Source organism: Erythrolamprus reginae, chromosome 1, assembly GCF_031021105.1.
Source record: "Erythrolamprus reginae isolate rEryReg1 chromosome 1, rEryReg1.hap1, whole genome shotgun sequence".
NCBI lineage: Eukaryota > Metazoa > Chordata > Lepidosauria > Squamata > Dipsadidae > Erythrolamprus > Erythrolamprus reginae.
This window is the reverse complement of record NC_091950.1, coordinates 263902598-263930480: the sequence shown is the minus strand read 5'-3', so window position 1 is coordinate 263930480 and position 27883 is coordinate 263902598. Positions and strand designations below refer to the sequence as shown.

The 27883-nt window shown below is 42.2% G+C and overlaps 1 protein-coding gene across 2 annotated transcripts in view; it reads left to right on the top strand.

Annotated features, from left to right (window-relative positions):
- The first annotated feature begins 10196 nt into the window (after positions 1-10196).
- The window catches only part of PXDN (peroxidasin), a 102364-nt gene continuing 84677 nt past the window's right edge, over positions 10197-27883 (top strand). The window contains exon 1 of one of the 2 annotated variants that reach the window (XM_070732932.1): positions 10197-10577. In XM_070732932.1, coding sequence (XP_070589033.1) covers positions 10366-10577 — 212 coding nt within the window. In that variant the 5' untranslated portion in view covers positions 10197-10365. The remainder of the gene's footprint in view (positions 10578-27883) is intronic. The other variant, XM_070732933.1, reaches the window with a different exon arrangement.

Sequence of the window (27883 nt, the reverse complement as noted above, 5' to 3'; positions counted from 1 at the left end):
TCGGACTGTTGGAGGGCCAGACTATAAAAAAAACTATGAACAAATCCCTATGTACACTGCACATACCTTATTTTAAAGTAAAAAACAAAATGGGAACGTACTATTTAGAGGGGGGGAAGAAATCTGAAATTCATATCTGTTTATGTTTTGTTTTTAATTTTCTTTTGTTAACATCTGATTGGCTATACAAGGTTTTCTTGGTTTATAGAAAAATGTATAAAGAAAGAAGGAAGCACTTTGGCATAATGGTTAATGTTAGAAATATAATTGGTGGTGTACTTTTTGAAGGAACATTAAGGAGGGAATTTAATTAAAAGAAAAGTATATACCTGGATGACAACATTAGAAAAAAAACTTTTGCAACTTTTTTGATGATTGATATTAGTTACTAACAAAATACCGCATTTTATTCATGGAAAATTAGATGGTACACTGTATTGTTCGAATGTATGTTGAGAGAGTTTTTTTAAAAAAATTACATCCCTGCCCCCACAAAAAAAGTTCCTTTCTTCCTCTGTCCCTCTATTCATTTCATTCTTCCTTCCTTCCTTCCTTCCTTCCTTCCTTGTTCCCTCCATTTCTTCTTCCTTCCTTCTTCCTTCCTTTTCCCTCCATTTCTCCTTCCTTCCTTCCCTCCCTCCCTCCTTCCTTCCTCTACTTTTCTCTCCCTCTCTTGCTTTCTCTCTCTCTGCTTTCTCTCTCTCTCTTGCTTTCTTTCTCTCTATTGCATTCTTTCTCTCTTGGTTTCTTTCTCTCTCTTGCTCTCTCTCTCTTTCTCACTCTCTTGCTCTCTCTCTCTTTCTCACTCTCTCTCTCTTGCTATCTCTTTTCCTCCCTCCCTCCCTTTCTCTCTCCCTCTCTTTCTCCTCCTTCCTTCCCTCCCTCTTTCCATCCTATCCACTTCTTTTTCCCTCCCTCTTTTTCTCTTCTCTTTCCTTTTTTTCTTTCTCTCCCCACGGAGGACTCGCCTGACAAGCCTCCACCCTCCAACCCCGGACTCCCATTCAATCCCCATTCAGAAAATGGGAGCCGGCAACTCAAAGAGGTGGACGAGGCGGGGGTGTGCGTGTATGTGTGTGTGTTGTGCCCAGCCTGGCTTTTAGCAGGCCTTCCTTTACCTCGAGTGAGATGAGATCGAGGGGGATGTTCTCGTCGCTGTTGCTCCAGCTTCGGATGCGGAGTTGCTTCAGCGAGCAGGCACAGAGACTCACTGCCTCTTCCGGGCGCAATCCCTACCTTGGTGGGAGGTGCCAGCAATAGACACAGACAGTGGGGAAGGAGAGGGAGCCGCTGTCTCCCCCATCATCACCCGCCACGGATGGCCCAGTGCTGAGCCTCTTTGAAGTTTATGGTGGAGTGCTCAGCCTCCCCACCAACCCAGGCGCATGGCGGGCTGGCAGTGGAATGGGGAGCTTGCGTGCACAGGTGCAAACCTTCTCTGGTGCAAGACTTCCATGCACTTTCCTTGCCGCTCCCCGCCCCGACTCTGACGCCGGGGTTTGACTGCACAGGCTAGAGGGAACAGTGGTCAGGAGCACAGGATACAGATGCATCCTGTGCTCCTGTTAGCCACCCGCGGGCCGGACAAATGGCCTCAGCGGGCCGCATGGGGCCCCCAGGCCATAGTTTGGGGACCGCTGGTGTAAGGAAACCAGCAAATCCAATTTATTAATGCATAAATGTAAAGCATGAATAAGCATTTTTCTTTTGCACAGATGGGATTTGGAAAGCATGCAATGGTTGACAGTATTGCCACGGGAGTCTTTGCCTATTTATTTCCAGAATACCTGCTTTACAGCTACCTTCACAGACTGGGCTGTTTCAAAACTAGGATGTTTTCTATACCAATGTAGAGATATCCAACTCTCTTTCTGAAAATAAACCCTATGATAGAAGCTGATGCTTTGCATTTTCTGGCATAAGTCAAGGGAAGCATCTAATAGTGCAGTTCTGCCAACAGCACCTGACTACCTAATCTTGCTCCTGAGGAATCCTGAGGAAACTCTTCAATAGCTCAAAAGCTACCACTACCAACTTGCCCCTCAAATATGAGCTAAGAAACAGAAATCCTTTTACACATAATCCTCGGGTTATGAGTGTTCCCTTAGTGACCATTCAAAGTGATAAGTGCCCCTACCATTTGCAAACAAGGCCCGGAACTACAAATCTTGCACCACCACAGCAGTTGTTTGCCTTATTAATGGCCACAGAGGCTCTTCAACATTTATCCTGCATATTGCCGAACGAAGCAGATCCACCTCTCAGAAGCTATGTTTGAGCTTCCAGAGGCCTCCCCCAGCCTCTTGCCAGCCACAACAGAACTTCCGAGGGCCAGATCCGGCCCTCCAAGGCTCTGTTCAGCACTCTGTGGCTTCCCACAGCCTGTTGCAGGTCAAAACGGAGCTTTTGGAGGCCAGATCCAGTCCTTGAATGCTCCATTCGAGTGTCCGGAGGCCTCCCCTAGCCTGCTGCTGGCCAAAATGGACCTTCCAAGGGCTGGATCCCCAGCCCCTGGAGCAATTCAAATCAGTTTGCTGGAACCAGTAGCAACCTGCTAGTGAGGTCACAATGATGTCACCAAACCTGATCAGTCAGTGCCAGTCCATGGGCACTGGCCATCTTTTTTTTTTAAATGATTTTTTAAAAAATCTCAATTTTTTCTTCTTCTTCTGAGCATATGCAGAAGCCAAATTCTGGCACTGTGCATGCAGTCACCATCTTGTTTTCAGCTCTTTTTAAAAATTTAATTATTTTTAATTTTATTTTTGTTCTGAGCATGTGCAGAAGCCGAGTTTACGGCACTGTGCATGTGGCCGCCATCTTGAGGAAGCAAACTGGCAGCAAGGTAAGTTGGAACCCATCCCTGTTTGGGTATCCCTCAACTTTTCAGTCCCATGGCTGCTAAATAGGAGAAAATGCCCTTCTCCTATTTTGCAGCCAGGCACCATTTTCTGTCCGTCCCATTTTTATTTGGTTTTATTTGTTTGTATATTTATTTATTTATTTATTTTATTTATTTATTTGTTTGTCAAACATGTACAAAACAGCAGTATAAACATTAGCAAGGTATGTACAGGTAAATTAGGACGGTAGAACAGGGATGGTAGATACAAGGCACACCCCTTACTCTCCTACCCTGAAAGCAAAAGGAAGCAAGTGGAGGGGGAATGATAACTGAGATATTCCTATGATTTTTGTTCCTATATTCTGTTGTTTAGGTATAAATTTTGTTAATCTAGAAATTTTACTTAGAGCGTATTGAACAACAGGGCTAACTGCCTGGCTGCAATCATGTATCTATTAGGAGTAAATCCCACTGAAAGAGAGTAGCCTTACTGCCAAGTAAATATGTATAAGCTTTACATAGTTGAGAGATAGGGTATTAGTTAGTATCAGGTGTATTATAGAGAGAAATGAAAACTTCTGTAACAACAGGTATTTTGTGCCCAGACCAGATAAGTGTGTGTATGTGTGTGTGTGAGAGAGAGGGAGGGAGGGAGAGAGGAAGGGAGAGAGAAAGAAAGAAAGAAAGAAAGAAAAAAAAGAGGAAGGGAGAAAAAAAAGGAAGGAAGGGAGAGAGAGAGAGAGAGAAAAAAGGCGGGAGGGAGAAAAAGGAGGGGGGAGGGAAGAAGGAGAGAAAGGAGGGAGGGAGGTGAAATCAGGAGGGAGGATGGATGGGAGGGAGGAAGGAATAAGGATGTGAGGGAAGGAGGAAGGAAGGTAAAATCAGCGGAGGAGGGAAGGAAGGAGTGGCAAGGAAGGTAAAATCAGGAGGGAGGGAAGAAAAGAAAGAATAAGGATGTGAAGAGGGTTCATGTGACTGAGTGGGAGTTTGTGATGTCGAGTGTCAGGCTGAAACCATTATTTGGAGTTAGAGATTTTGGCCTGCCACAGTATTATGGGAACTGGGTGTGGGGGGTAATTGCATGCGAGGGAAAGTTACTAGCCACAACAAATTCCTTTCTTAGAGTCTAAGGTCATCCTTTGTTCTGCACCAGTGGATGGTCGGTGAAATCCCTGCACTCAGACTAGTCCTCGTGATGAACTTGTGGATGTGGGGATGGGGGATAAACCTTAACCTGGGTGGGGTACTGGAAGAAAGTTAGTATCAGGATGGCAACAGTATGACCAACATGGCTATAATAATAAATTGAACCTTGGATGAGAGAATTGGACTGGAATCTGATTTATTTCTCAGATGCTATTGGAGGTTCTGACATCGGGTTGGCCATGCCCAACCAGGTTTTGTGGCTCTCAGTGTTTTGTTTCCTGTGGAAAATAAAATGGCTCTATGAGTGTTTAAGGTTGCTAATTCCTGACCTAAACTAACAAACAACCACAACAAATGATTTAACGTGCCTCTTGCATAATTTTTATTACCTCCATGATATTAACCAAAATTGTCAAGATATCCAAGACTTCTAAATCCTTTGATGGCATACTCCTTATAGGAGAGGTAGCAGATCATATGAAGATACATATGAATAAAATGTAGGGCTTATATAGGTTATTAAGAAAGAGAGAGAGAGAGGGAGAAAGAAAAAGGAAGGGAGGAAGAGAGACAAGAAAGAAAAAGAAAGAAAGAAAAAGAAAGAAAGAAAGAAAGAAAAGAGGAAGGAAGGGGGCGGGGGGAGGTAGGAGGAAGGAATCACCACAAACCCTGACATTAGACGTCGCTTCAAAAGACACTTTGAAACAGCACAGCAATTTAGGACTGGAGAAATCTCAAAGGTCGTCTAGTCCAACCCCCTGCTGCAGTGGGAAACCTTACATTGTCTAGATTATTTTGGTGCCTCTAACAGAGGGGAAAATTGCCAGAAAGGAGAATCAGTTTACTAGGACAAGGCTGCCATGCAGAGGAAGGCAGAGATAGATTGTGATCATAGACTTATGACCACAATTAAACACAAAATTTTGGTTGCTAAGCAAGAGCATTGTTGTGAGTTTCAACACATTTTACTTAATCCATGACATTTCCTGGCTCTAACAGTGATGTGCAAGCTAGGAAAGAACATCTGAAGGCATGTGTAATGTTCTAATGTACAAACGTTATGGTTAAATATCTGGCAGAAAGTGGACTCTGGGTGTGTTTTTCCAAATGTGGTGAGATTGAATATGTAGTTTTCGAAGAGCGCTCTACATATGCAGTATACAGTAATACCTCATCTTATGAACTTAATTGGTGCCGGAAGGTGGTTCGTAAGGCAAAAAGTTCGTAAGATGAAACAATGTTTCCCATAGGAAACAATGTAAAAGCTATTAATGCGTGCAAGGGGGGGGGGAAATCGCAAAATGGCACTCCGCTGGCGCCGCTCGCCCGGCTGTCACCTTTTAAAACAGCCGGGGGGATTTTCTCGGCGTTCTCCTGAACCCGAACCCAAACCTGAACTTTTCAGGTTCGGGTTCGGGAGGCCGCCGAGAAGCGCCGCCACCCGGCTGTCACCTTCTGAAACAGCCGGGGGGGCTTCTCGGCGTTCTCCCGAATGCCAAACCCGGAAGTTCGGCAAAAGTTCGAGTTCGGGTTCCGGAGGCCACCGAGAAGCGCCCGGCTGTTTCAGAAGGTTACAGCCGGGTGCCGCCGCCCGACGGAGCGCCTTTTTTGCAATCAGCAGCGGCATTTTCGGCCGATCTGGAGGCTGAAACAGAGGTGGGGAATCCCAATAGGGAATTCCATGGGCAGAGCTTTGATGTCACGAAGACGTCCTTCCAGGAGGCCACGTTTCAGCGGAGTGCCATTTTGCGATCTGCGGTGGGTTCGTAAGCCGGAAAAAGTTCGTAATAAGAGGCAAAAAATTTCCGAACCCTGGGTTCATATCTTGAGATGTTCGTATCACGAGGGGTTTGTATCACGAGGTACCACTGTATATAATAGATAATGTATCTTTCGGTGTGCCTGTGTGTAATATGTATGTACACATATGACATATATACATAGGATTAAATAGTATATTTTGGATATTCCAATAGTAGTAAATAGACAGGGAAATTGTATCTCATTCAGGCCTTTTAGGCAACGAGAGGCCTTGACATGAGTGACCTCAAGTTGGCCATGCCCACTCAGTCACATGACCACCAAACAATGCCCAGTCACATGACTGCCAAGCCACTCCCATCCAGTCACATGACCACTAAACCATGCCCGTTGTCACATGACCATCAAGCTATGGCCACAAAATAAGCCACAACCACAGAGCGGTATTTTAATAAATTGAAACACACCCTTACCCCAGAGGCTCCATTTTGGCCAACAACAGGCTGGGGGAAGGCAAAACAGAATTTTGGAGGGCCAGATTTGCCGCTCAGAAACTCCAATTCAGCTGGCAACCTGCCGGGTGAGGCCTGCGGACACCTGAACAGAACTGCAGAGGGGCACATGCGACTGATAAGGTGGAGAGGAGACTGCTCATTAGATCTTCACAAGGTAAGTGACCTGACATGGCAGATTGGGGGAGGAAGCAATTGTGGGAAGCATGAAGTATTTCAGTGAGGCCTTGGGTGGTCTTAGACAGGTGGCCTGTTCCATCAATAGGACCCCGTGGCCTTCCCCACCCTGAAATACCTCTTGTGCACTTAGCAAGCCTCACATTTGATTAGCAAATGCATGGGTGAAAGGACAGAGTGATCCCATTCAAGGTATGAGATTCACTCTCATGAATACTCAGGTTACAAATGGAATGGGCAAGCTCCATTCCATTCATAACTCAAGGACTACCTGTATTTAGTTATGATCCTCCTGTTAATAAACAAACATTTGTAGACAAGAACAAATTTACAATTGTTTAAAGACGGAATAAGAAACTGGGTTCCCCCCCACACACACACATTTGACAAGTAGACAAAACCTAGTTTTGTTGTTTGTTAAATGGGAAACTGTCAGCTCTTTGAACAATCTATATACAGTAGAACCCCGACTAACGAGACTAATTGGTTCCGGAAGGAGGCTCGTAAGTCGGAACGCTCGTATGACGAAACATTGTTTCCCATAGGAAACAATGTAAAGTCAATTAATCCGTGCAACAACAAAAAGAACCGCTGCCGCCGAACGCGGAAGTTAGCGTTCAGAGACAGCTGCGAAGCAGCGCACGTGTTTTAAAACGTGGCAGCCGGCCTGGGGGGCTCGGGGGGAAGCCCCCGAGCCCCCCAGGCCGGCTGCAACCTTTTAAAACACGCGCGCTGCTTCGCAGCTGTCTGCTGAATCCGAACGCGGAAGTTAGCGTTCCGGATTCAGCAGAGAGCTACGAAGCAGCGCGCGTGTTTTAAAACGTCACAGCCGGCCTGGGGGGCTCGGGGGCTTCCCCCCGAGCCCCCCAGGCCGGCTGCCACGTTTTAAAACACGCGCGCTGCTTCGCAGCTGTCTGCTGAATCCGAACGCGGAAGTTAGCGTTCCGGATTCAGCAGAGAGCTGCGAAGCGGCGCGCGTTTTAAAAGGTCGCAGCCAGCCTGGGGGGCTCGGGGGCTTCCCCCCGAGCCCCCAGGCCGGCTTCCACGTTTTAAAACACGCGCGCTGCTTCGCAGCTGTCTGCTGAATCCGAACGCGGAAGTTAGCGTTCCGGATTCAGCAGAGAGCTGCGAAGCGGCGCGCGTGTTTTAAAAGGTTGCAGCCGGCCTGGGGGGCTCGGGGGCTTCCCCCCGAGCCCCCCAGGCCGGCTGCCACGTTTTAAAACACGCGCGCTGCTTCGCAGCTGTCTGCTGAATCCGAACGCGGAAGTTAGCGTTCCGGATTCAGCAGAGAGCTGCGAAGCGGCGCACATGTTTTAAAAGGTTGCAGCCGGCCTGGGGGGCTCGGGGGGAAGCCGAGCCCCCCAGGCCGGCTGCAACCTTTTAAAACACGCGGGATACGAGCGCCAAGGAGCTGTCTCCTGAAGCCGAAAGCGGAAGTTAGTGTTCGGCTTCAGGAGACAGCTCCTTGGCGCTCGTATCCCGAATGTGAGCTCGGGAGGCGAACAAAAATGTCGCTCCCCTCCCAGCTCTTATCTCGAGTAGCTCGTAAGTAGAGCTGCTCGTATGTCGAGGTTCCACTGTACTATTAAACCCTCATTGTCCTGATTTTTAACAGGGTGAATCAGTGCATCAGGTATTTCAAATGGGCTAACTTATAGAATGTGTTTAAAGTCTGGAATCCGTGTTTCCTGATTGAATGAAGTTTGGAAATGTTGTGGCTGCCTCAATGCTACTGGCTGCTTTGTTGGACTGCTGCTGGTGTCATGTGATCTTTATTTTCAACCTACCATGACAGTTTCCCAGCCACTCTTGCAATCCTTCACTTTCTCCACCACTTAGGAGCCAGGAGTTGATTCCTGCAGGATCCTGGGCATACCAACTGGAAAAATGAGAATAACATTGACAGGTAGACTTGTTTCATATGTCAAGGGAGCTTTGATTCTCTGCAGCCACAGCTTTTATTTCTAGTAATGGAAGCATCAAGCAAGGAGGCCTCCTTAAGCCTACTTTGTAAGTAGGAGCCAAAGTCTGTGATGTCTCTTCTGCATCTATTTTCATTCCAACTCCAAAGTTCTAAGCACTGATAAAAAGTTTCCCAAGGAAGGCTCTTTAGGGCAGGGGCCTCCAACCTTGGCAACTTTAAGATTTGTGGACTTCAACTCCCATAATTCTTCAGCCAGCTTTGCTTTGCTTTTGTTCAGCTTTGCTGGCTGAGGAATTCTGGGAGTTTATTTATTTATTTATTTTATTTATTATTTAGATTTGTATGCCGCCCCTCTCCGCAGACTCGGGGCGGCTCACAACAAAATAAAACAATTCATGACAAATCTAAATTATAGTTTAAAATATTAAAAAAAATCATTTACTAAGCAAACATACATACAAACATACCATGCATAAATTGTATATGCCCGGGGGAGATGTCTCAGTTCCCCCATGCCTGATGACAAAGGTGGGTTTTAAGGAGCTTACGAAAGGAAAGGAGACTAGGAGCAGTTCTAATCTCTGGGGGGAGTTGGTTCCAGAGAGTCGGGGCCACCACAGAGAAGGCTCTTCCCCTGGGGCCCGCCAACCGACATAGTTTAGTTGACAGGACCCAGAGAAGGCCCACTCTGTGGGACCTAATCGGTCGCTGGGATTCGTGCGGCAGAAGGCGGTCTCGGAGATATTCTGGTCCAATGCCATGAAGGGCTTTAAAGGTCATAACCAACACTTTGAATTGTGACCGGAAATTGATCGGCAACCAATGCAGACTGCGGAGTGTTGGTGAAACATGGGCATACCTAGGTAAGCCCATGACTGCTCTCGCAGCTGCATTCTGCACGATCTGAAGTTTCCGAACACTTTTCAAAGGTAGCCCCATGTAGAGAGCATTACAGTAGTCGAACCTCGAGGTGATGAGTGACTGTGAGTTGAAATCCACAAAATCTTAAAGTTGCCAAGGTTGGAAACATGGACTGAAATCATCTCACCAAGAGGCTTGGAGGCATTTTTACAATGTGAGGAGTCTCTTGGGACACTGGCACATGAGGATTGTAACCCAATGAATTTTCCTTTTGCAAGGCGGCAATATACATTTTCTAATAAATCAATAAAAATAATTACATGTATTTATTTATATTAAATATACATAAATAGCTTGCCATAAGGACAAGCCCACACGCACACAAACTCTCTTCCATTCAACGTGAACTTGAGAGACTTTCACACATCTCCTCTTTAATCCTCAAGGCAAGAGCAGGGCAGGGAAAGCTCAAGGGAACAGCTTCCCTTCTGGAGGTTTTGAAAAATAGCCCGGGCAACCATTTGACCGGGATAGTATCTAAGGTTTTCTGCCTTGAGCGGTGTATGTGTGTGTGTGAGAGAGAGAGAGAGGGAGGGGGGTTGGAGTAGAAGAGGTCCAATGTCCCTTCCAAGCCCTCTGAATATCAGTTCTTCGCCTCAGCGGTCCTCGCCTCAAGCTGCAGTGAGGGAAGGGGGAGTCGCTTTGCGTCGCCTCCCCTCTTCCTCACAGCTGGCGGGAAAGGAGTAGCAAGGGTGGGTGGGTGGCGGCCGGCCAGGCTCTTCCGTGCCTTCCCGAGGGACAGAGAGACGGGCCCGCAAGCAAGGCCGGCTCCCCTTAAGGAAGGGAGAGAGAGAGGGAGGGAGGGAGAGGAACGGAGGGGAATCCACTCCAAAGGCCAGGCTAGCCGGCGGGGCGGTCGCTTCAGCAGCCGCCCACACCCCCCACCATCTCTTCCTCCTCCTCCTCCCTCTTCGGCCCGGGCGCTGGAGAAGTGCTCGCATCCGCAGCCCCAGCTTCTCAGCCCCGCGGCTCGCCCAGCCCAAGCGCTGCGAGCGGGGTTAGTCGGACACACGGACACAGCGCGAGGTTTGCCGGCGCCGCGCCCCTCCTCGCCCCCTCCTGGCAGTCTCTCCGGCGGCATGGCGGGGAGCCTCCCGAGACTGTGCGGCGGGCTGCCGCTGCTGCTGCTGCTCCTTTCCCCGCTGGCTTCCCCGCAGCAGCCTCCGGCGGCGCCGATCCAGCGAGGGAGCGTGTGGTGCCCCAGCCGCTGCCTCTGCTTCCGCACCACCGTGCGCTGCATGCATCTCATGCTGGAGAGCGTCCCGGCCGTGGCCCCGCAGACCACCATCCTGTAAGTGGGAGTGCGGCGAGGGGGGAAGAAGGGCGCCGCCGAAGCCGGGGTCGTCCTCGGTTCGGCCCTTTGTTTGCCGCCCGAGGGGGCTCTTACGGGTTGGGGAGGGAGAGGCCAAGGAGAGAGGGGAGCTCAGCTGCGGTGGGCTTTCTTTTGTTTGCTCCGGCAGCAAACTTTAGTCGTTCGAGGGTTCTTTGGCCGCCATCCACCAGCTCCAAGACTCGCGGGGGGGGGGGGCGGGGGCGGAGAGAGAGAGCCGCGACCCGGCGACGCGAAGTGGCCTTTAAACGGGAGGGGTTTGGGTTTTTTTAAGCTGTGGGAAACTCGGAAAGGATTCGAGAGGGAGCGACTTTCCGGATAACAAATGCAGTGTTTTGAAAAGTTAACCATGTTTGTGACTTGCCTGGATTGTAACTTGTTGCTTGTATCCTAAGATTTTTCATTAATATTGATTGTATCTTCATTGCTTATCTGACCCCTGTGACTTTCATTAAGTGTTGAACCTCATGATTCTTGACAAATGTGTATTTTCTTTAATGTACACTGAGAGCATCTGCACCAAAGACAAATTCCTTGTGTGTCCAATCACACTTGGCCATTAAAGAATTCTATTCTATTCTATTGTTGTTCCCACTGTGTTTCAATAATGGCAGGGGCTCCAGCTGAATCCCTTGTGGGCTTTTCACGGCAACCCACTTTAACAGAAAAAAAGCCTGATGTGATTTGGGATTTTCGAAGTCCTTTGGTTTAGGCTTTCTTTTCTGAATTGTTTGACCTGTAACTTAAAAGAGCTTTTATCTTTTTTAGGCGTTTCATCACGAATACATGCTTGTGAATCTTTTCCAAAAGTCTTTGAAAAGTCTTCATTGTACAGTAGTAGCTTTCCATTTACCTTGAATTCAGAATATTTGTAAAAGGTTTAGGTTGGGGATAACCTAAAAATCTTAAAACTGGGCACTGTTGTAGCATAGGTATTCTCATAATGGGAATGTGACCTTTGCATACATGGTTTGTATTTGAGTGAGCCAAGGAGATGGGAGTTTCATGTGTGCCTTCAAAGTTTTTGTAAACAAAACAGCCAGACATGAATATTTGTATAGGAATTTTAATTTTGCCTCCTGGTTATAACCAGTTATGAGATGTTTTAAAACATTAATCTTATCAGTGGCTTTAAGTATGGTATTTTTCATGAGAGGGGAAAATAACTAAGGGGAATACTCCATTGACATGAGTAAGATTTCTCTCTCTCTCTCTGTCTCTGTGTGTGTGTGTGTTTAAAAGCATCTTGTATACAACACAAGCCTATGCGAACAGTTAAAAATGATGTAGAATTCTGTTATAGTGCTTGATTTCACTGTTTGGGATCACATTTGTTTGTATGTAATTATCTGGAAGTGATCTTGTAGTCTCAAAATACTGAGATACATCTGTGTCCGTTTCAGAAAAAGATGCATAAACCACCTTCCACTTACCTTTATACTTATATATTGTATAGATATGAACAAGATAGTTCCACGTTTGCTACAAGTGCTCTAACCTAAATCCTAGTCACTTAGGAAACCCATTCATTTGGTTAACTTGGCAGCAGTATAGAAATGACTGATCACTGCCTTCTCTAAGTCTCTTTTGTTGTTTCCCTGAAAACAACAGGGAACGACATCTGCTTTTTCATATTTTTCATATTTTCATATTGTGGTAATACTCTCACAAAAAGGCATAGCCTGAATTGACTTTCCCTAGTTCCAAATGGGATGGACTGTAACTCCCAACATTTCCGGCACCCAGTTATATTGGCTGGGAATTTAAACTATGTTGTCCAAGTATATCCCAGCATATTTGGACAACAATTGAGAAGGTATTTGTGTACTCCATATGGAGAATTGCTTCAAATTCACAGGAGATAAAGTCTGCGAGAGCCAATTCCTTATAGGTTGCTATATAAATATTTTAAATTTTCTGGCAGCCAGGTGTCTGAGATTTTTGAATACAGTAATTGTTTTTTGGCATTTTCTTTTTTAAGTATTTTTCAATTCTTTCTCTTTTAAAAAATATATATACAATATATACAAAATCGTTGATTTTTAAAATTGTAATATTCATATTCTTGTACAGTAACAAACTGCAAGACTCCAATATTCAACTTTACTTTTCAGAAGTATTCCTGTAAGGCAATTACTTTTTCTTTCTTTATTCAGAAATAAATCCTTGTTTTAGGATGACTTTTCCAGATAAATATGCTTGGAGCTCTGTTTACCTGTGAACGTTTTAATAATTAACTATATTGTAACATCTTATAAATCCTAATGAAAAATTGCTTTCGAGATGTTTAAATTCCTCTAAGAATATTTTCTTTTGTTTCATAAAACCAAAAAATAAAAAGTACTATTTTGCCATTAATTAAGCCTTGGCTTAATACATGATCTTTTCATTGGGTGTTCTTCAAATTCTATAAAAGTTGTTAAATAACTGACTAATGTGGAAAATGGGTGCTTAGTGTTTCTTGCATTACATTGAAAAACTACACTTACAAATAACTTTTGTATTGCTTGAAGCATTCTTTATGACATTTCCTGTCATTCCCTTTTGCAAATGAATGAGGCTTTATGTTGAAAATTTCTGTCAAGTCAGAAGATTTAAATAGATGTATGAATAATAGTTGATTTATACAAGTACTCATACAGATAGTCCTTGACTTGTGACCCCAATTAACCCCGGAGTTTTGGCTGTAAATCATTGTATTAAAGTCTCAATGTGAGTCTTATGCCATATTCTGTAGATCAAAAATTGACAATCTGGTGGTATTATATAGATACTCTGGACAATAACCAATATAATCCTAGATTATAGTTCATGCTGGTTGAGATTTGTGGGAGTTATAATGCAAAATATTCGGAGGGCATCATATTGCTTACTCATGATACAGAGGCACCATTTGTTGAATAATAAATAAGCTGGATTTGTATGCACATCTGTCCAATAAACCTGAAACACCATTCCGTTATTTTCCATGTTAACTTCTCAAAGTGTCTAAATTTTAATTATATTATGAACACATTTATTTTCAGTATTAAATTATCACCAGATTTAAAATAAATGAATGTGGTAAACTAGATGTAAAATAATCAGGTTTCCTCGTTTCCATATTACATTGAACAGAATAAATTTTATTTGTTTTTTGTTCTATCTAAAGCTTGTTCATGATATTAGATGTCATAGTTTGAAGGCAAATTGCTATGACTGAGATAGGAATTAAGCATTGTAAGCATCCCAGCAGAGTGTATTCTATCAACAAAACCACTGTACTTTATGTCACTGGTTTACAGGATGTTGGAACAGCAATTCATGGCTTGTTAAATGAAGTGTTATGTGTGGAAACGGTCTTACAAAATAAAAGTAGGAAATTCTTGGTTTTAAAACTAGATTGGTATAAAATTGTGCCATCGGTCTGGCAATCTTGTAAATCTTGTAAATCAAAGGAGTAAAATATTTCTGTAACTTTCTGCAGTTTGAGTGAATTTTATGCTGAAAGATTCCTCCTCTTTCTATTATTTTAGTCTCTGTGATTGAAAATCCCCAAGTCCCACATTTTTCCAAAGAAACACGAAGGAGTGATGGGTGTGCTGAGGTTTTCAAAATTCTGAATTGCTTCGGTTTTCTACTACACCCCCAGATATCACTAAACATTTGTGGACATCTTAACAGGCGTTAAGAAAAATGCCAAAGTTGAGTTCTGGTTTCAAAGCTTCTAATTTCATTACAATTTGCAGCATTCTCATTGAGACAGAACAAACCCCCCCAAAACGAAAAAACCCAACTTTATGTATTTGGTCCCTCTGAATTTTCTCTGTAAGTAAATTGGTCTTTCTAGTAAAGTTTGCACTTTGCTTATTATTGTCAGATCAATGGTAGCGACTAGTTTGCAGTAGAAATTATTGTTTTCTTTTATCAATTTCCACAGTTTGTTCTGACAACTTTCTTCTATTTTTTCATCTTTGGCAAAGTCTTTTGATATTTGTCCTTGATGACTTCCTTAGGTTCATTCCACAGTTCTTCTTGTTTCTGATCAGCAAGGTTCAGGACTTCAGGCTGATTTGTAATCTTCTCTTTGAAATGATAGTTGTGTGGTTAAGATCATATCCTGGAAACTTTAGCTTAAATTTGATTTTTTCATCTGCTGATATCTGTATATATACAGTATAAGCATCTTTTTGGTTGTTTCAATTGCTAGGATAATAATATAAGCAGTACCAGTCAGAGTGCTATCCTTCTGGATCAAATTAGGGGAGTGGGAGGCACATTTTTGTGGTCTTCCTTTCTCCAGGATTGCTTCCAGGCTGTCTGTGCAGGAGGAAAGATCTTTGCTGGATTCCACACACTCCACCTTCTCCTCACTTCTGTTTAATAACTACATGAAGTTCCTGGGTGAGATTGAATAAAGTTCAATAAAAGTTCAATAAAAACATGGCATGCAATTTGAAATTTTAAAATAATGAAAATAATAGAATAAAAATCAAGCTCCTCAGAGTAGTTTGGCTAAATTGGCCAAGTTTTCTTTCTTGCTCTTCTGTCAAAGAGGGATTTGTTCAAATGTTGATAGAGAGCAGATATTTAAAAAAACAAAAAACTCCTTTACTAAATGAAGAGTTGGCCAAGCAAACATAGAGCAACCAAAAGGAGTGGCCTGTTTTCCTTTTCAGATAAAGAGAACTACCTTGTTTTACAGAAAAGGTTATCTGTATAGGCAGCGGTGGGCTACGAGCCGGAACACTAAATTGCACTCGCCACCGCAGCTCGTAGGTTCTTGCGGGACCAGCACGATTTTGCTGCTGCACCTGTGGAGGAAGCAAAATCGCGCATGGAACCGCAGGTGTGCCCGTGTTTCGGTGAGGTTATTTTGCTTCCACGCATACTGATACACAGGCACACCTGTGGATTTTGCTTCCTCCACAGGTACAGCAGCAAAATCGTGCTGGTCCCACAAAAATGTATAAGCTGCAGCGGCGAGCGCAGTTTAGCATTTCGGCTCATAGCTCACCGCTGTGTATAGGTATGTGTGAGGAGATGTTAGATGGGTTGTTGTACCCAGGTTAAGAGAAACCCAGGTTGAAGATAGCCCCCCCCCCCACCAAAAAAAAGTTAGGAAAGAAAAGAGGCGAAACAATTATTGGAGGGGAACAGAATCACAAGATCCTGATGTAACTGATTCAGAACAAGTGTGACCAATGTTTAATTTTTGAAAATGGGAATGTTGAGGCTTTCATTTATATAGAGTCCTGTTTACATTATGTCAAGTATGTACATTTCTGTACCAGGCTTCCATATCAACTTCCAGGTTTGTACATTTGATAAATAAATGCATTCCCACACATTTGTATTCTATGAGTCTGTGCCCTGGATCTTTTCAGTAACTAACAATGCTGCTTCTGCATCTTTCTCTATTCTTTCTCTATTCAATCAAATCCTCGGACCGCTGAGCAAACAGATCTAAGGGACAGAGCTTGTCATGTGCTGTGCAAAACTTTTTCCTCATACAGTTAAAAAAAGGAGCGTGCTCTTGTTTATGTATTGGTCTAGGGTTCATCAATACCAGACCTCATCGTAGGCATGGTAGTAAATACTTTATTGTGCAGGCACTTCTCCCTATATTCTGGAACTTGCTAACAACAGAAATTCATAGGCATGGGCAAGATGCTTTATTGCCAACAAGATTTAAACCATATGTACTGTATGCAGAAGGTCTACCTACCATAGACATAGGATTCTAAATTTATAAGTAGGTTTCTCCTTCAAATCTAAGGGGGGGTTTTGTCTTACCTGTTTCAAAAACATGACTGTGCTTTTCCTGGTGTTGAATTGGGAGGCACATTATTTAGTATTATAGGAATATGAAGATGGATCTAATGCTATATCCCAGTGATGGCGAACCTATGGCACATGTACCAAAGGTGACACGCAGAGCCATATCTGTTGGCATGCGAGCTGTTGCTCTAGATCATCTCCAGCATGCAATTGTGTACAAGCCAGCTGATTTTTGTTCTCCCCAAGCTCCAGGAAAGTCCCTGGAGCCTTGGGAGGGTGAAAAATGGGCCTACTGGGCCCACCAGAAGTTGGTGAATGGTCTGTTTCTGGCCTCCAGAGGGCCTCCAGAGGGCATCCGGAGGGCCTCCGGAAAGGTGGGGGAGGCCATTTTTGCCCTCTCCAGGCATTGAATTATGGGTGTGGGCACTCACATGTGTGGTAGCGTGTACACACATGCTTTTAGCACCCAAGGGAAAAAAAGGTTCGCCATCACTGCTATAACCCAACTTCTTTTCAGCATTGTAAATGCAATTTTCTAGATGCTGCTTATTCATAACTGCTGAAAAGAAGTTGGCTATATATCTTATCAGTAGGTTTTTGCTATTTTTTCCTGATTCTTATCCTTCATGTTACATGTATTTCTGATTTCGCAGGGAGCTCATTGTATAGATCAAATAAATTCCTGGATGAAGAGTGGGGTATATAAATTTAGTAGTTAAGAAAAAAATAATCAATTCTAGTTTACATGAACACTATTCATTATATCTATTGTATATACATAGATAGATCCTGTCTGAGAGATATTGGTAATGGATCCACTATACATCCACGTTATATGTGATTATATCCATATATAATAATAATACACACACACACGTGAGATTGAGATTATTTATACTCTGTTTCCCACAAAATAAGACATTCCCTGATAATAAGCCCAATCGGGCTTCTGAGTGTGTGGAAATAAGGCCAAACGCTTATTCCAGGTTTCAAAAAATATAAGCCAGGGTCTTATTTTTGGGAAAACACTGTGTGTGTGTGTGTGTGTGTGCGCACGCGCGCGCGCATACTCATATATTAATAAAGTATGCACACTAATTCACACACTATTTGATTATCTGCAGAGGACTTTCTAACTAACCTATATTTAAATAAAATTTGATTTTGTGTCTGCACTGTGTTTTTATTGCAAATTTTAAAAAAATCATTTTTGGCATAATTTTTCATTCCCCCCTACCCCACTTAGATAAATAGAAAGTGGAATTTATCATAGTCTCACATATATGAGTGGTGCTACTCATTACAGACCTAAAGTTAAGTATTCCTACAATAGTCTGCAAAGTTAGAGTACATTTATCAGGGTGGAATTTGATAATAAGCGAAAGATGTGTTTAGCTTTATGTTAGAGTTTTCTAATGTGGAATCACATAATTTTCTCTGTTATTTGGGTACCTGGCTCTCAATATCATCACAAGGAGTGGGGAAGCTGGAAGCAAAGTTGCTCCTTCCTGCAGCATCCCCCTTCCCCCAAACAATCTTCCCAGGCCCTCCCAGACCTTCCGCAACTCAACTGCAGCCTGCATCCAGTCCTTTTGACTTGCATAGTCGAACCAGACCCCCAAGCCCTCCCTTGCCTCCTCAGTGGCTCTTCCCACCCCCCATTCTTTATCTGGGACTACCACCTCTTCTCATTTAATGACTTATATGTCTTACAACAGCAAGCACGATTAGCTGTTACTAAGCAATGTGGTCATGTGATGTCGGTTTTTTTTATGACCATGTACAATCCATGTCCCAACTGCACTTATAACCCAAGGATTTTCTGCATAAATAATGAATTTATTCATGTTTTTGTTTCCTTTGAATTCAGTGTTAACAATTGCTATTTAGCTATATCTGTTTCTGTCTATAGATGTATAGCTTATTGTTTTAAAATGTAAACTTCAGAGTGAAAGAGAAAAAGGCAAAGTCTAGTCAGGATCCAAGGCTAGGAGAAGCTTCAGAAATTATCGGTTTCCAGGCAACATTTACCTCAGGAAAGATTGGTAAAACACGTTTAGTTAGCAATATGCCATACGATTATTTTTATTCTTTAATGTGTGTTAACCTAGGTCTGATGATCTCTGATGTCTGTTGTCCCTTATATTTGTGTCTCTGCACATGCTCAGTAAATGGTGTGATTGTTTTACACTTTGGCACCCTGTTTTATCAGCCTTTTTTATTGGCCGATCTATCATCTTCTGCCTGCCAAGAATGTTATCTTCTCCTTGGTAGTTTTTTGTGGAAGATTCCATTGAGACTCTGGCTGTGATTTTAACAGCCATGTATTTTTATTTCCCTTACTACCGGATATTTTGCCTTTGACTACAATGAGAAGGGATTTTCTTGCCTTTTTTTTTTTTTATGAAGTAATTTTATTTATTGCTTGTGAGATTGCTCTATTTCCCAAAGAAAGGGGGCTGTTTTCCCCATGAAAATGAAATAAACTTTATTTTATTTTAATCAATTTTTTTGGAGGGTGGATACTTGTTCCTAAAGCTATGGGTTGTGGGACTCTTATTTGTTTGACATTCTGGTGTTAGTGGAAGGACACCAGATAAAGACATCCCTTGACAAGATAAGTAATGGCAGCAGTAAATATCAGGTACACGGGGAAAAAGGCAGAGCCAAAATGTGTAAAACCAGATTATTTGGGGAGAAAGGAGGATTGAGGGTTCCCACTATTCACTGTGCTCTTACAAAGGTGTATGTTCACAAACGATAGTCATATACTGTTTCCTCACCTTATGTGGTCAATTGAACATTTCTGGGCGAGTGTGAGGCATCTCTTGATGCAAACTAAAAAGCTGTGCCAATCAATGTGCACAAATACGATGCTATATGCATCGCTGTAGCAGAGGCCTCCATTATCATGGTTTCCGTTATCATGGTTTCAGTTAGACATAAGAGAAAGTGGGAACAATGTCGTGATGGTCATAAATTTCAAGGTGGTTTCAAGCAAAAGCTAAATCAGTGGTTCTGAACCTGGGGGTCGGGACCCCTTTGGGGGTCAAACTACCATTTCACAGGGGTTGCTTAAGACTATGGGAAAAGACAAATTTCCCCTGGTGTTAGGAACTAAAGCTTCTATTCTGGCACCTTGGAACCAATGTACCCCCTAAGGTGCGCGGCCGTGCGCCCAAAGACAACCCCCTTGCGCACCCTTTTCCAAGGCTTGGAACATATTTTTACAATCTGGAACATTGCTTGGAACATATTTTTACAATCTGGAACATTGCTTGGAACATATTTTTACAATCTGACCAATCAGGCGTTTACAATGGAAGTGACCCTTTGACTTTCCTGCCAATCAGCTTAAAGATCTGTTGGGAGAATTGGCACTAGACTTATGGTTGGGGGTCACCACAACATGAGGAACTATATTAAGGGGTCACGGCATTAGAAAGGTTGAGAACCACTGAGCTAAATGAATTCTGGCTCAGCAGGAATGGAATGTGTCAGATGTTGGGGAAGAAGGCTCCTTGTAGGTTACCAACTTTGGATTCTTGTTGTTCTGGGGCTTTTGTTGCTGGGAGCTGTTGATTCCTTTCAAAAGAGAGCTGAGAAAAATGAAGGTCTTAAGACCCAACTGGAGAGATGCAGAAAGCTTGCAGACTTCCTTTCATTTGGACAGCTGCCACAGTACAGTTGTTGCAGGCACCTATTTATCTTCCACTAACATTCTTCTAATTTGAGGGAAAGTTATTTTTCATCAAGCAGTGCATTTAGCATATATAACTGTTAGAAAGCCTAGAATGGAAGTGAATTGTATTGTGTTGAAAGGTAGGGGGAAATAGTATTAAAGGGCCAGCTGCAGTGCATCAACCTTATATTGAAGGACTGCTGTTAGGTTTCAGGGCAAATAACCTATTTAGGTTATTGAGCATAATTCCTATGTTAGGATAGCATGCTTTGAAATGTAAAGTTTTGGGGGGAAATTTGCCACCTGTCATGTTAGAAATAGTGCTGTAGAAAGAGTCACTTAGGCCTATTACATAAGCCTCACTTATGTGTATGCAGACCTAGTTTGTTTGTTTGTTTGTTTGTTTATTCTTTGTCCAATATACAATACATATGGAAGAGAATAGACATTAAGTAATATATATAAAGATAGTAAGTAAAAAAGAAGAGAATTATATGAGAGGGAGAGAAATATATGATATATGAGATAAGGAAAGTCAATTGGACAGGGGACGAAAGGCACACCAGTGCACTTATGTACGCCCCTTACTGGCCTCTTAGGAACCTGGAGAGGTCAATCGTGGAGAGTCTAAGGGAGAAATGTTGGGGGTTGGGAGTTGACACTATTGAGTCCGGTAATGAGTTCCACGCTTCGACAACTCGATTGTTAAAGTCATGTTTTTTACAGTCAAGTTTAGAGCCATTAATATTAAGTTTGAATCTGTTGCGTGCTCTTGTGTTGTTGCGGTTGAAACTGATGTAGTCGTTGACCGGAAGGACGTTGCAGCATATGATCTTGTGGACAATACTTAAATCATATTTTAGACGCCGCAGTTCTAAGCTTTCAAGACCCAGGATAGTTAGTCTATTTTCATAGGGTATTCTGTTTCGAGTGGAGGAGTGAAGGGCTCTTCTGGTGAAATATCTTTGGACGTTTTCAAGAGTGTTGATGTCCGAGATGTGGTGTGGGTTCCAGACAGATGAGCTGTGTTTGATAATGGGTCTGGCATAAGTTTTGTAGGCTCTAGTCAGTAGTGTGAGATTGCCGGAGCAGAAGCTACGTAGGATCAGGTTAACAACTCTGCAAGCCTTTTTGGCAATATTGTTGCAGTGGGCTTTAGCACTTAGGTCGTTTGATATTAGTATTTCAAGGTCTTTTACTGAATGTGGGTTGGCTGTGAGAATTTGTTTATTCAGTTCATATATGAATAAATGATGCTATCAGGAGAGGAGCAAGAAGCAGAGGTGAGCTTCATACTGCAGAAGGAGCAGTACATGGGCTCCAGTATATGTGTCAGAGATCACTTACCACAATAATGTGGTAAATCCCCCACATGGCCATTAAATCTAGAATTAAAAAAAACATAATGCTACTACAGTTTGCCATCTGCTTGCCTAAACAACTTCTGATTATAGCCTTAACTTACTGATGAGATCTGTTAATAACCTTCTATTGCCAGATCTATTTGTTAAGCTTCATTGCTAAAATACAGTGAGTAATATCAACAGTACCTATCTGCTGACTGAACTTCATCTGCCAAAGAATGGATTCTTTCACCCCTTTGTTGATGAAATCTTCAGATTTACCGTGACTCTGTTGTCAGCATAGGGAAAGGGGAGTAAGGAAAACAATGGAAGGTCTTTTATGAAGCTAACCTAGGGACTCCTTTACATTATTTGTAAATGCCACTTTGTATCCATTCCTTTTTTTCATTCTAGAATTAACCTGCATGGTTAATTTCAAAATTGTAATGGTGGTACAATTAAAAGTTAAGAAGATGTACTATTAGCAACTCAGATTATTAGTGTCTCAGGTTATAAGTTGAGGACAGGTAGTCCTCAATTTATGGTCACAATTGAGCTCAAAATGTATGTTGTTAAGGGAGTTTTGCCCTATTTTATGACTTTTCTTGCCTCAGTTGTTAAGCGAATCACCCCAGTTGTTAAGTGAATCTGGCTTCCCCATTGACTTTGCTTTGTCAAAAGGTCGCAAAATGGGATCATGTGACCCCAGGACACTGCAACCATCATAAATATTAGTTGCCTAGGATGATCACATGATATGGGGATGCTGGTTGTAACTGTGAAAAGGTTGTAATTGTGAAAGGTTGTAACTGTGAAAAATGGTCGTAAGTCTCTCTCTCCAGTGCCGTTATAACTTTGAGTGGTCACCCCAGACTGCTTTGTTTGAAATCCATTAAGAAACTTTTTATAAACTGGAGACATTGCTATCATTTTTGGCTTGGTGTGTGCTGTAAGGATTGTTTTACTTGTTATCTTCTCTTTTCATTGAAGAGTCCCAGTTGTAGGAAGGGTAACTTAATAAATGTGGAAGGGCAGCACAGTATTTGACTACTGGCAGTAAACCAAGCAGCACAGTCGCAGATCAACAGCTATATATTGTAACTCTGAAGAAGAAAACTGCATTTTCAACATACTGTAAATAGCTGGTGACTTTAAGGACTAAAATGTTTATTATGACACTAGCTTTTAAGAACTCTACTTCACTTTATCAAATATATGAAGGCTATGTTGGCACGACGTAGAAAAGTCAGCCATCCCTTCTTCCAGTCAGGATATTGAGTTTTTGTATAATAGCAGCATGCAACTTAGGATGTTTGGTGTGTCTTATGTTAGTCATTTTTTAAAAAAACTCTCCAGCTGCCTGAAAGAAATGGGGAAGCTATCACTTCCTGTTTCCTGACTTTACATTTTTTCTTACTTTTACAAGACAAAACAATGTTCAGAAGACCATTGGAACACAGTTACAGGGTATCATTCCAGATGGGTACATCCTCTCTTCCTATTTTTGTTACCACCCTCTGCGTAGCTATGGAGGGGGAAAACTATATTAAACAACAGAAATAGGAGTTTGTGTACAGGTTTGTGAAGGATATTAGCTCAGTTTTCAAGTTTCAAGTTTTATTGGATTTATATGCCGCCCCTCTCCGAAAACTCGGGGCGGCTAACAACAATCATGAACAATATACAATAAAATCCAATACTAAAAGCAAATTAAAACCCCTTAATATATAAAAACCAAACATACATACAAACATATCATGTATACAGTTGTAACGGCCTAGGGGGAGAAGAAGTCTTAATTCCCCCATGCCTGGCGACAGAGGTGGGTTTTAAGTAGCTTACGAAAGGCAGGGAGGGTGGGGGCAATTCTAATCTCTGGGGGGAGTTGGTTCCAGAGGGCCGGGGCCGCCACAGAGAAGGCTCTTCCCCTGGGTCCCGCCAAGTGGCATTGTTTAGTTGACGGGACCCGGAGAAGACCCACTCTGTGGGACCTAACTGGCCGCTGGGATTCATGCGGCAGAAGGCGGTCCCTGAGGTAAACTGGTCCGGTGCCATGAAGGGCTTTATAGGTCATAATTGTTACATACCCTGTCCCTGCTAAACTAATTAATACAGTGCATGCTAAGAAACATTTTTCAAAGTTTAAGGCTTAAATGGTAGAACTATAAGTCTTGATGAACTCCCTCCAAATTCCTTTGTACAAGAACGGCATCTTTATATTCAGATGTAAAATGTCTCGGAGTGAGTTAAAATGTTCGCTCATTTGATTTTTAATATTGCAGTATCTGATGTCTTTCCACCCCATTTTTTTTTCCAAAGAGATTGACATGTTTGACTTCCATTTGAACTGAAATGTACTGAATACCTGATGTTATAGATGAGTCCCTTTGATCCTGTAGTAGATTGCTAGAGTAAATATAGTGCAATGATTCAGTTTCTGTACCTGTATATGTGTATCTGTGATATGTCCTGTTGCTAGCCAATGAACTTTTCAATTAGGGGTCTGTCTATAAGCAAATAAAGTCCTGTCAGAGCCTGAGAGAGAGAGAAAAAAAATAGCATTCAGGGTATTGGTTATAAATAATTGATGATGTATTTGAATGGATTTAAGGTAGAAATATAATGATGCATTTTCACAATTTTTCAACCTTTTTTCTTCAGGGGAACCCTTTGATGCTGCACGTGTGGGGGAGGGGGGCGTTCAGTCACTGGCATCCATAATGCGTGAACGGGGCTGCAACTTCAACACAGTCCCTGAATAAACGTGCTGGGAGGAGGCGAAGCCCAAAAGTGGAGTGGTGGTGGTGGTGGTGGTGGAAATGTGGGCATTGGGTCTGTCTCTCTTTCTTCGTTCTGGCTGGAGAGGAGTCTCTCCTCTGACTCAGTTGCCGGGGGGCTTCCATTAACCGTTGCCTGCTGAGGAAAGCCCTGGCAAAAAAGGAGGAGGAAAAAGAGGCGGAGAAGGGACTGTGGAGAAATGAACCGGCGGGGGCAATGAAAGTCCAGACCTGAGGCGGAGGGGGGGGTGAAGGTTGCTGCTTCTGGGTGATACGGTCCTGGTTGATTTTTTTCATCATTAAGTCATGGAACCCCTGGATGACCGTTGAGGAACTCTTGGGTTCCGCAGAACCCTGGTTGAAAAACACTGATTTACCCTCTAAGCCAGGTCATTAGTCTTGGTACCACACTAGTGACTCTGGCTTTGTTAATTTGGTATTTCTACTCATTCTTGATTACTGTATCCTGACTAATTGAATTATTTTAGTTGTGAATATCTGTCTTAGAATTATGAATACGATAGTTATGTAGAATCAGTGTGCTGCAGTGTTTAAAGGATTAGACTGTGAGTTCAAGTCCATTCTCAGCTATTGAAGTTTCCCAGATGATTTTGGCCAACTCACCTCCTCTCAACACAACCAATTTCACAAGAATTGTGGGGGGAAATGGAGGAAGGAATGCTGTGTTTGACAGGTATGATAGAAATCTAACAACAAACAAATAATAAAAGTAATGCCTATATCTTTATCATGCTGGTGATGATCTTTGAAATCCAATAGAAGAGCTATTAGGTATGGGTTGCAGACTTCCAGATCACCACAAGATAATAGCAAAAAAATGCTGAAAACTCTTTATTGCCACTTAATGATCATTCACAACCCATAGTGCTGACCATACTGAAGTATTTAAAGTGGAAGTAGGAACAAGGGTAAGCAGTCATAACTAGAATATAGAATCATACAACTGGAAGGGACCTTGGAGGTCTTGTAGCCCATTCCCTGTTCAAGGCAGGAGACATGGTCAAATGGTTTCCAGTCTGTTTTTGAAAACCTTCAGTGAAGGAGCAAAATGCAGGTAATTCAAGAACTATCTTCTACATACCCTGTTTCCCTGAAAATAAGATACTGTCTTATATTAATTTTTACTCCAAAAGTTGTGCTACGTCTTATTTTCGGGGGGTGCCTTATATTTCTCAAATAAGACAAATTCACATTTATTTATTCTCTCCCTCTTTCTTTCTATCATTTCTATCTCTCACTCTTTCTTTCTCTCCCTCCTTCATTCTCTCTTTCTCTCTCTTTCCTTTTTCTCCTTCCCTCTTTCTCTCCTTTCTATCTCACACTCTTTCTTTCTCCCTCCTTCATTCCCTCTTTCTCTCCCTTTCTCTCTCTTTACTTTCTCTCCCTCCCTCTTTCTCTCCTGGGGCTGCCTGTGCCTGCCCTGCATCCCCCACCGTGGACGGAAAGCATTTAGCATCGGCGCCCCCCCGGACGGCAAGAAGCTCGCCGCTTGCCTTTTGGCAGCCCCTGGTCAGCGCCCCCCCCCCCCACGAATGGCAAGAAGCTCGACTTGACTATGCCTTATTTTCGGGGGGTGCCTTATATTAGCAAATTCTGCAAAACCTCTGACATGCCTTACTTTCCGGGTACGTCTTATTTTCGGGGAAACACTGTAGTTATCTACTTCATCTTCATTGGTTCTCTTCAGATGTTCCTCTTCCAAATGAAATTACCGGTAGACTGATAATTCAAAAATAATTTTAAGATTTTACATATCATATGTTCTCCCGGCTTGTCTGCTACCATGTTGCAGCAGTTAGGTTTTTGGCATCGGAGAAAGATTTTAGGGATTTTGGATCTTAAAGTTAATGCAAAGTTAAAAATCCTAAAATGTTTATAAGGTAGCAGCATTTACCTACTTTATAGCACTTAGCATTTAGACTTATATACAGCTTCATAGTGCTTTGATAGCCCTCTTTAAGCAGTTTACAGAATCAGCATATTGTCCCCAACAATCTGGGTCCTCGTTTTATCCACCTAAGGAAGGATGGAAGGCTGAGTCAACCCTGAGCTGGTGGTGACATTTGAACTGCTGAACTACATCTAGCAGTTAGCTGAAGTAGTTTATATTATACATCTCAATATGTTTAGATAAGATTAGCCATATTTATGTTCACAATTTTGATGTGCATTAGACCTAAACCAACTTTTATCATCTGGGGAAATGGATAAATATTGAGCATTGTGAGTTAATTCTGTAATTTGCTATATTGTTTGTGAACATTTGCAATTCCTTTACTGTTTGAGTCCAAAGATACATTATCATCTCTAAACTATCATTACATACAACATGATGTAGCCTTTCCATAAACAATACCACTTTCATTGTATTCCTTACATTATTGCAAGCAATAAAATCTAGAGAGAGTTATTTCCTCCAGCCCTTGGACTCACTTGAATTTTATTTTCTTTATAGCCAGAAGCTTTAGTTTTATCTTCCACTTTCCTTTTTCTGTAACAACCATTCAATCAACTCTACCGTTTATGTCTGGTGAAGCAGCTGCATCACTCTGATATATCAAGTATTCTTCTATTCCACAAAATTAGCAACTTGCATATTTGCATTTAGTTCCAATTTTAGAATGCTGAATGTTTGCATCTGTTTTTGACCTTGTTAATTGTTGCCAGGACACAAGTTGTACTGTGGAGTTGCATGTTCTAATTTGCACTCAGCCACAGTGGATTAATAGGCCCAGGCTGCTAACAAACATATATGAGACTAAGAAAACAATCTTGGAAATGGCAGACACAGCTGTGGAATTTGCAGGAGTCATATTTTCCCTCTGGCTTTTTCTGGGGGAGAATATTCTGGGCAGATTGAGAAAGTAATGATAAAGAAGAGGCTTTGTGTAGCACTGAATTGCTCATTACTTATAGTTCTAATAAAAATGGGATATTTAAAATGAGGGAAATTTGATCTACATTATATTCCGTCAAAATGCTCCAATTAAATGACCCTCCAGCCATCTTTAATAATGTCTTTACATAGACTAGCCATGTTTATGTTAACAATACAGTACATTAAAATGATTTGAAGCTTTTTATATAAATCAGTTACAAATATTCTAATTTTTTTAAAAAACTGAGCATTCGCCTTAAATTCTATCTGAATACCACAGCAAAATACTGTCCTAGAAATAAAAAAAGGGTTTATCTTGATTTTTTTTTAAATTATCCATCTCACTAGAAGATATAAAGCAAATATACTCTCTGGTACTGTTCATTCAAAGGAGACACTGTATTGAATTAAGGCTAAACATATGTTTATCACTTACTAAATTGATACAAAATTAAATTGAGAATTATTAACACTTCTCTATAAAGATTTTGACTGGTTTCTTTAAATTCTGGAACTAAAATAACTATATTTCTTAACTTACTGGTGTCTGTTTGTCTTTTAGAGATGACTTGTACTTTGGCAGAACTTTATTTCTTACTTTGATTGATTTTATAATTCGATGAAATTGTAGCCTACCAAGAGTCTTTTGATTATCAGTAATTATTTAATGGATGAGTGGGCAGATGGATGAATGAATGGATGGATTGACTGATTAATTGATTATTGTTTGATGTGTACCAAAAAGTATTTTTCATCTCCTTGCGATCCCATAGATTTTCTTGAAGAAATAAACATATGGGTACACT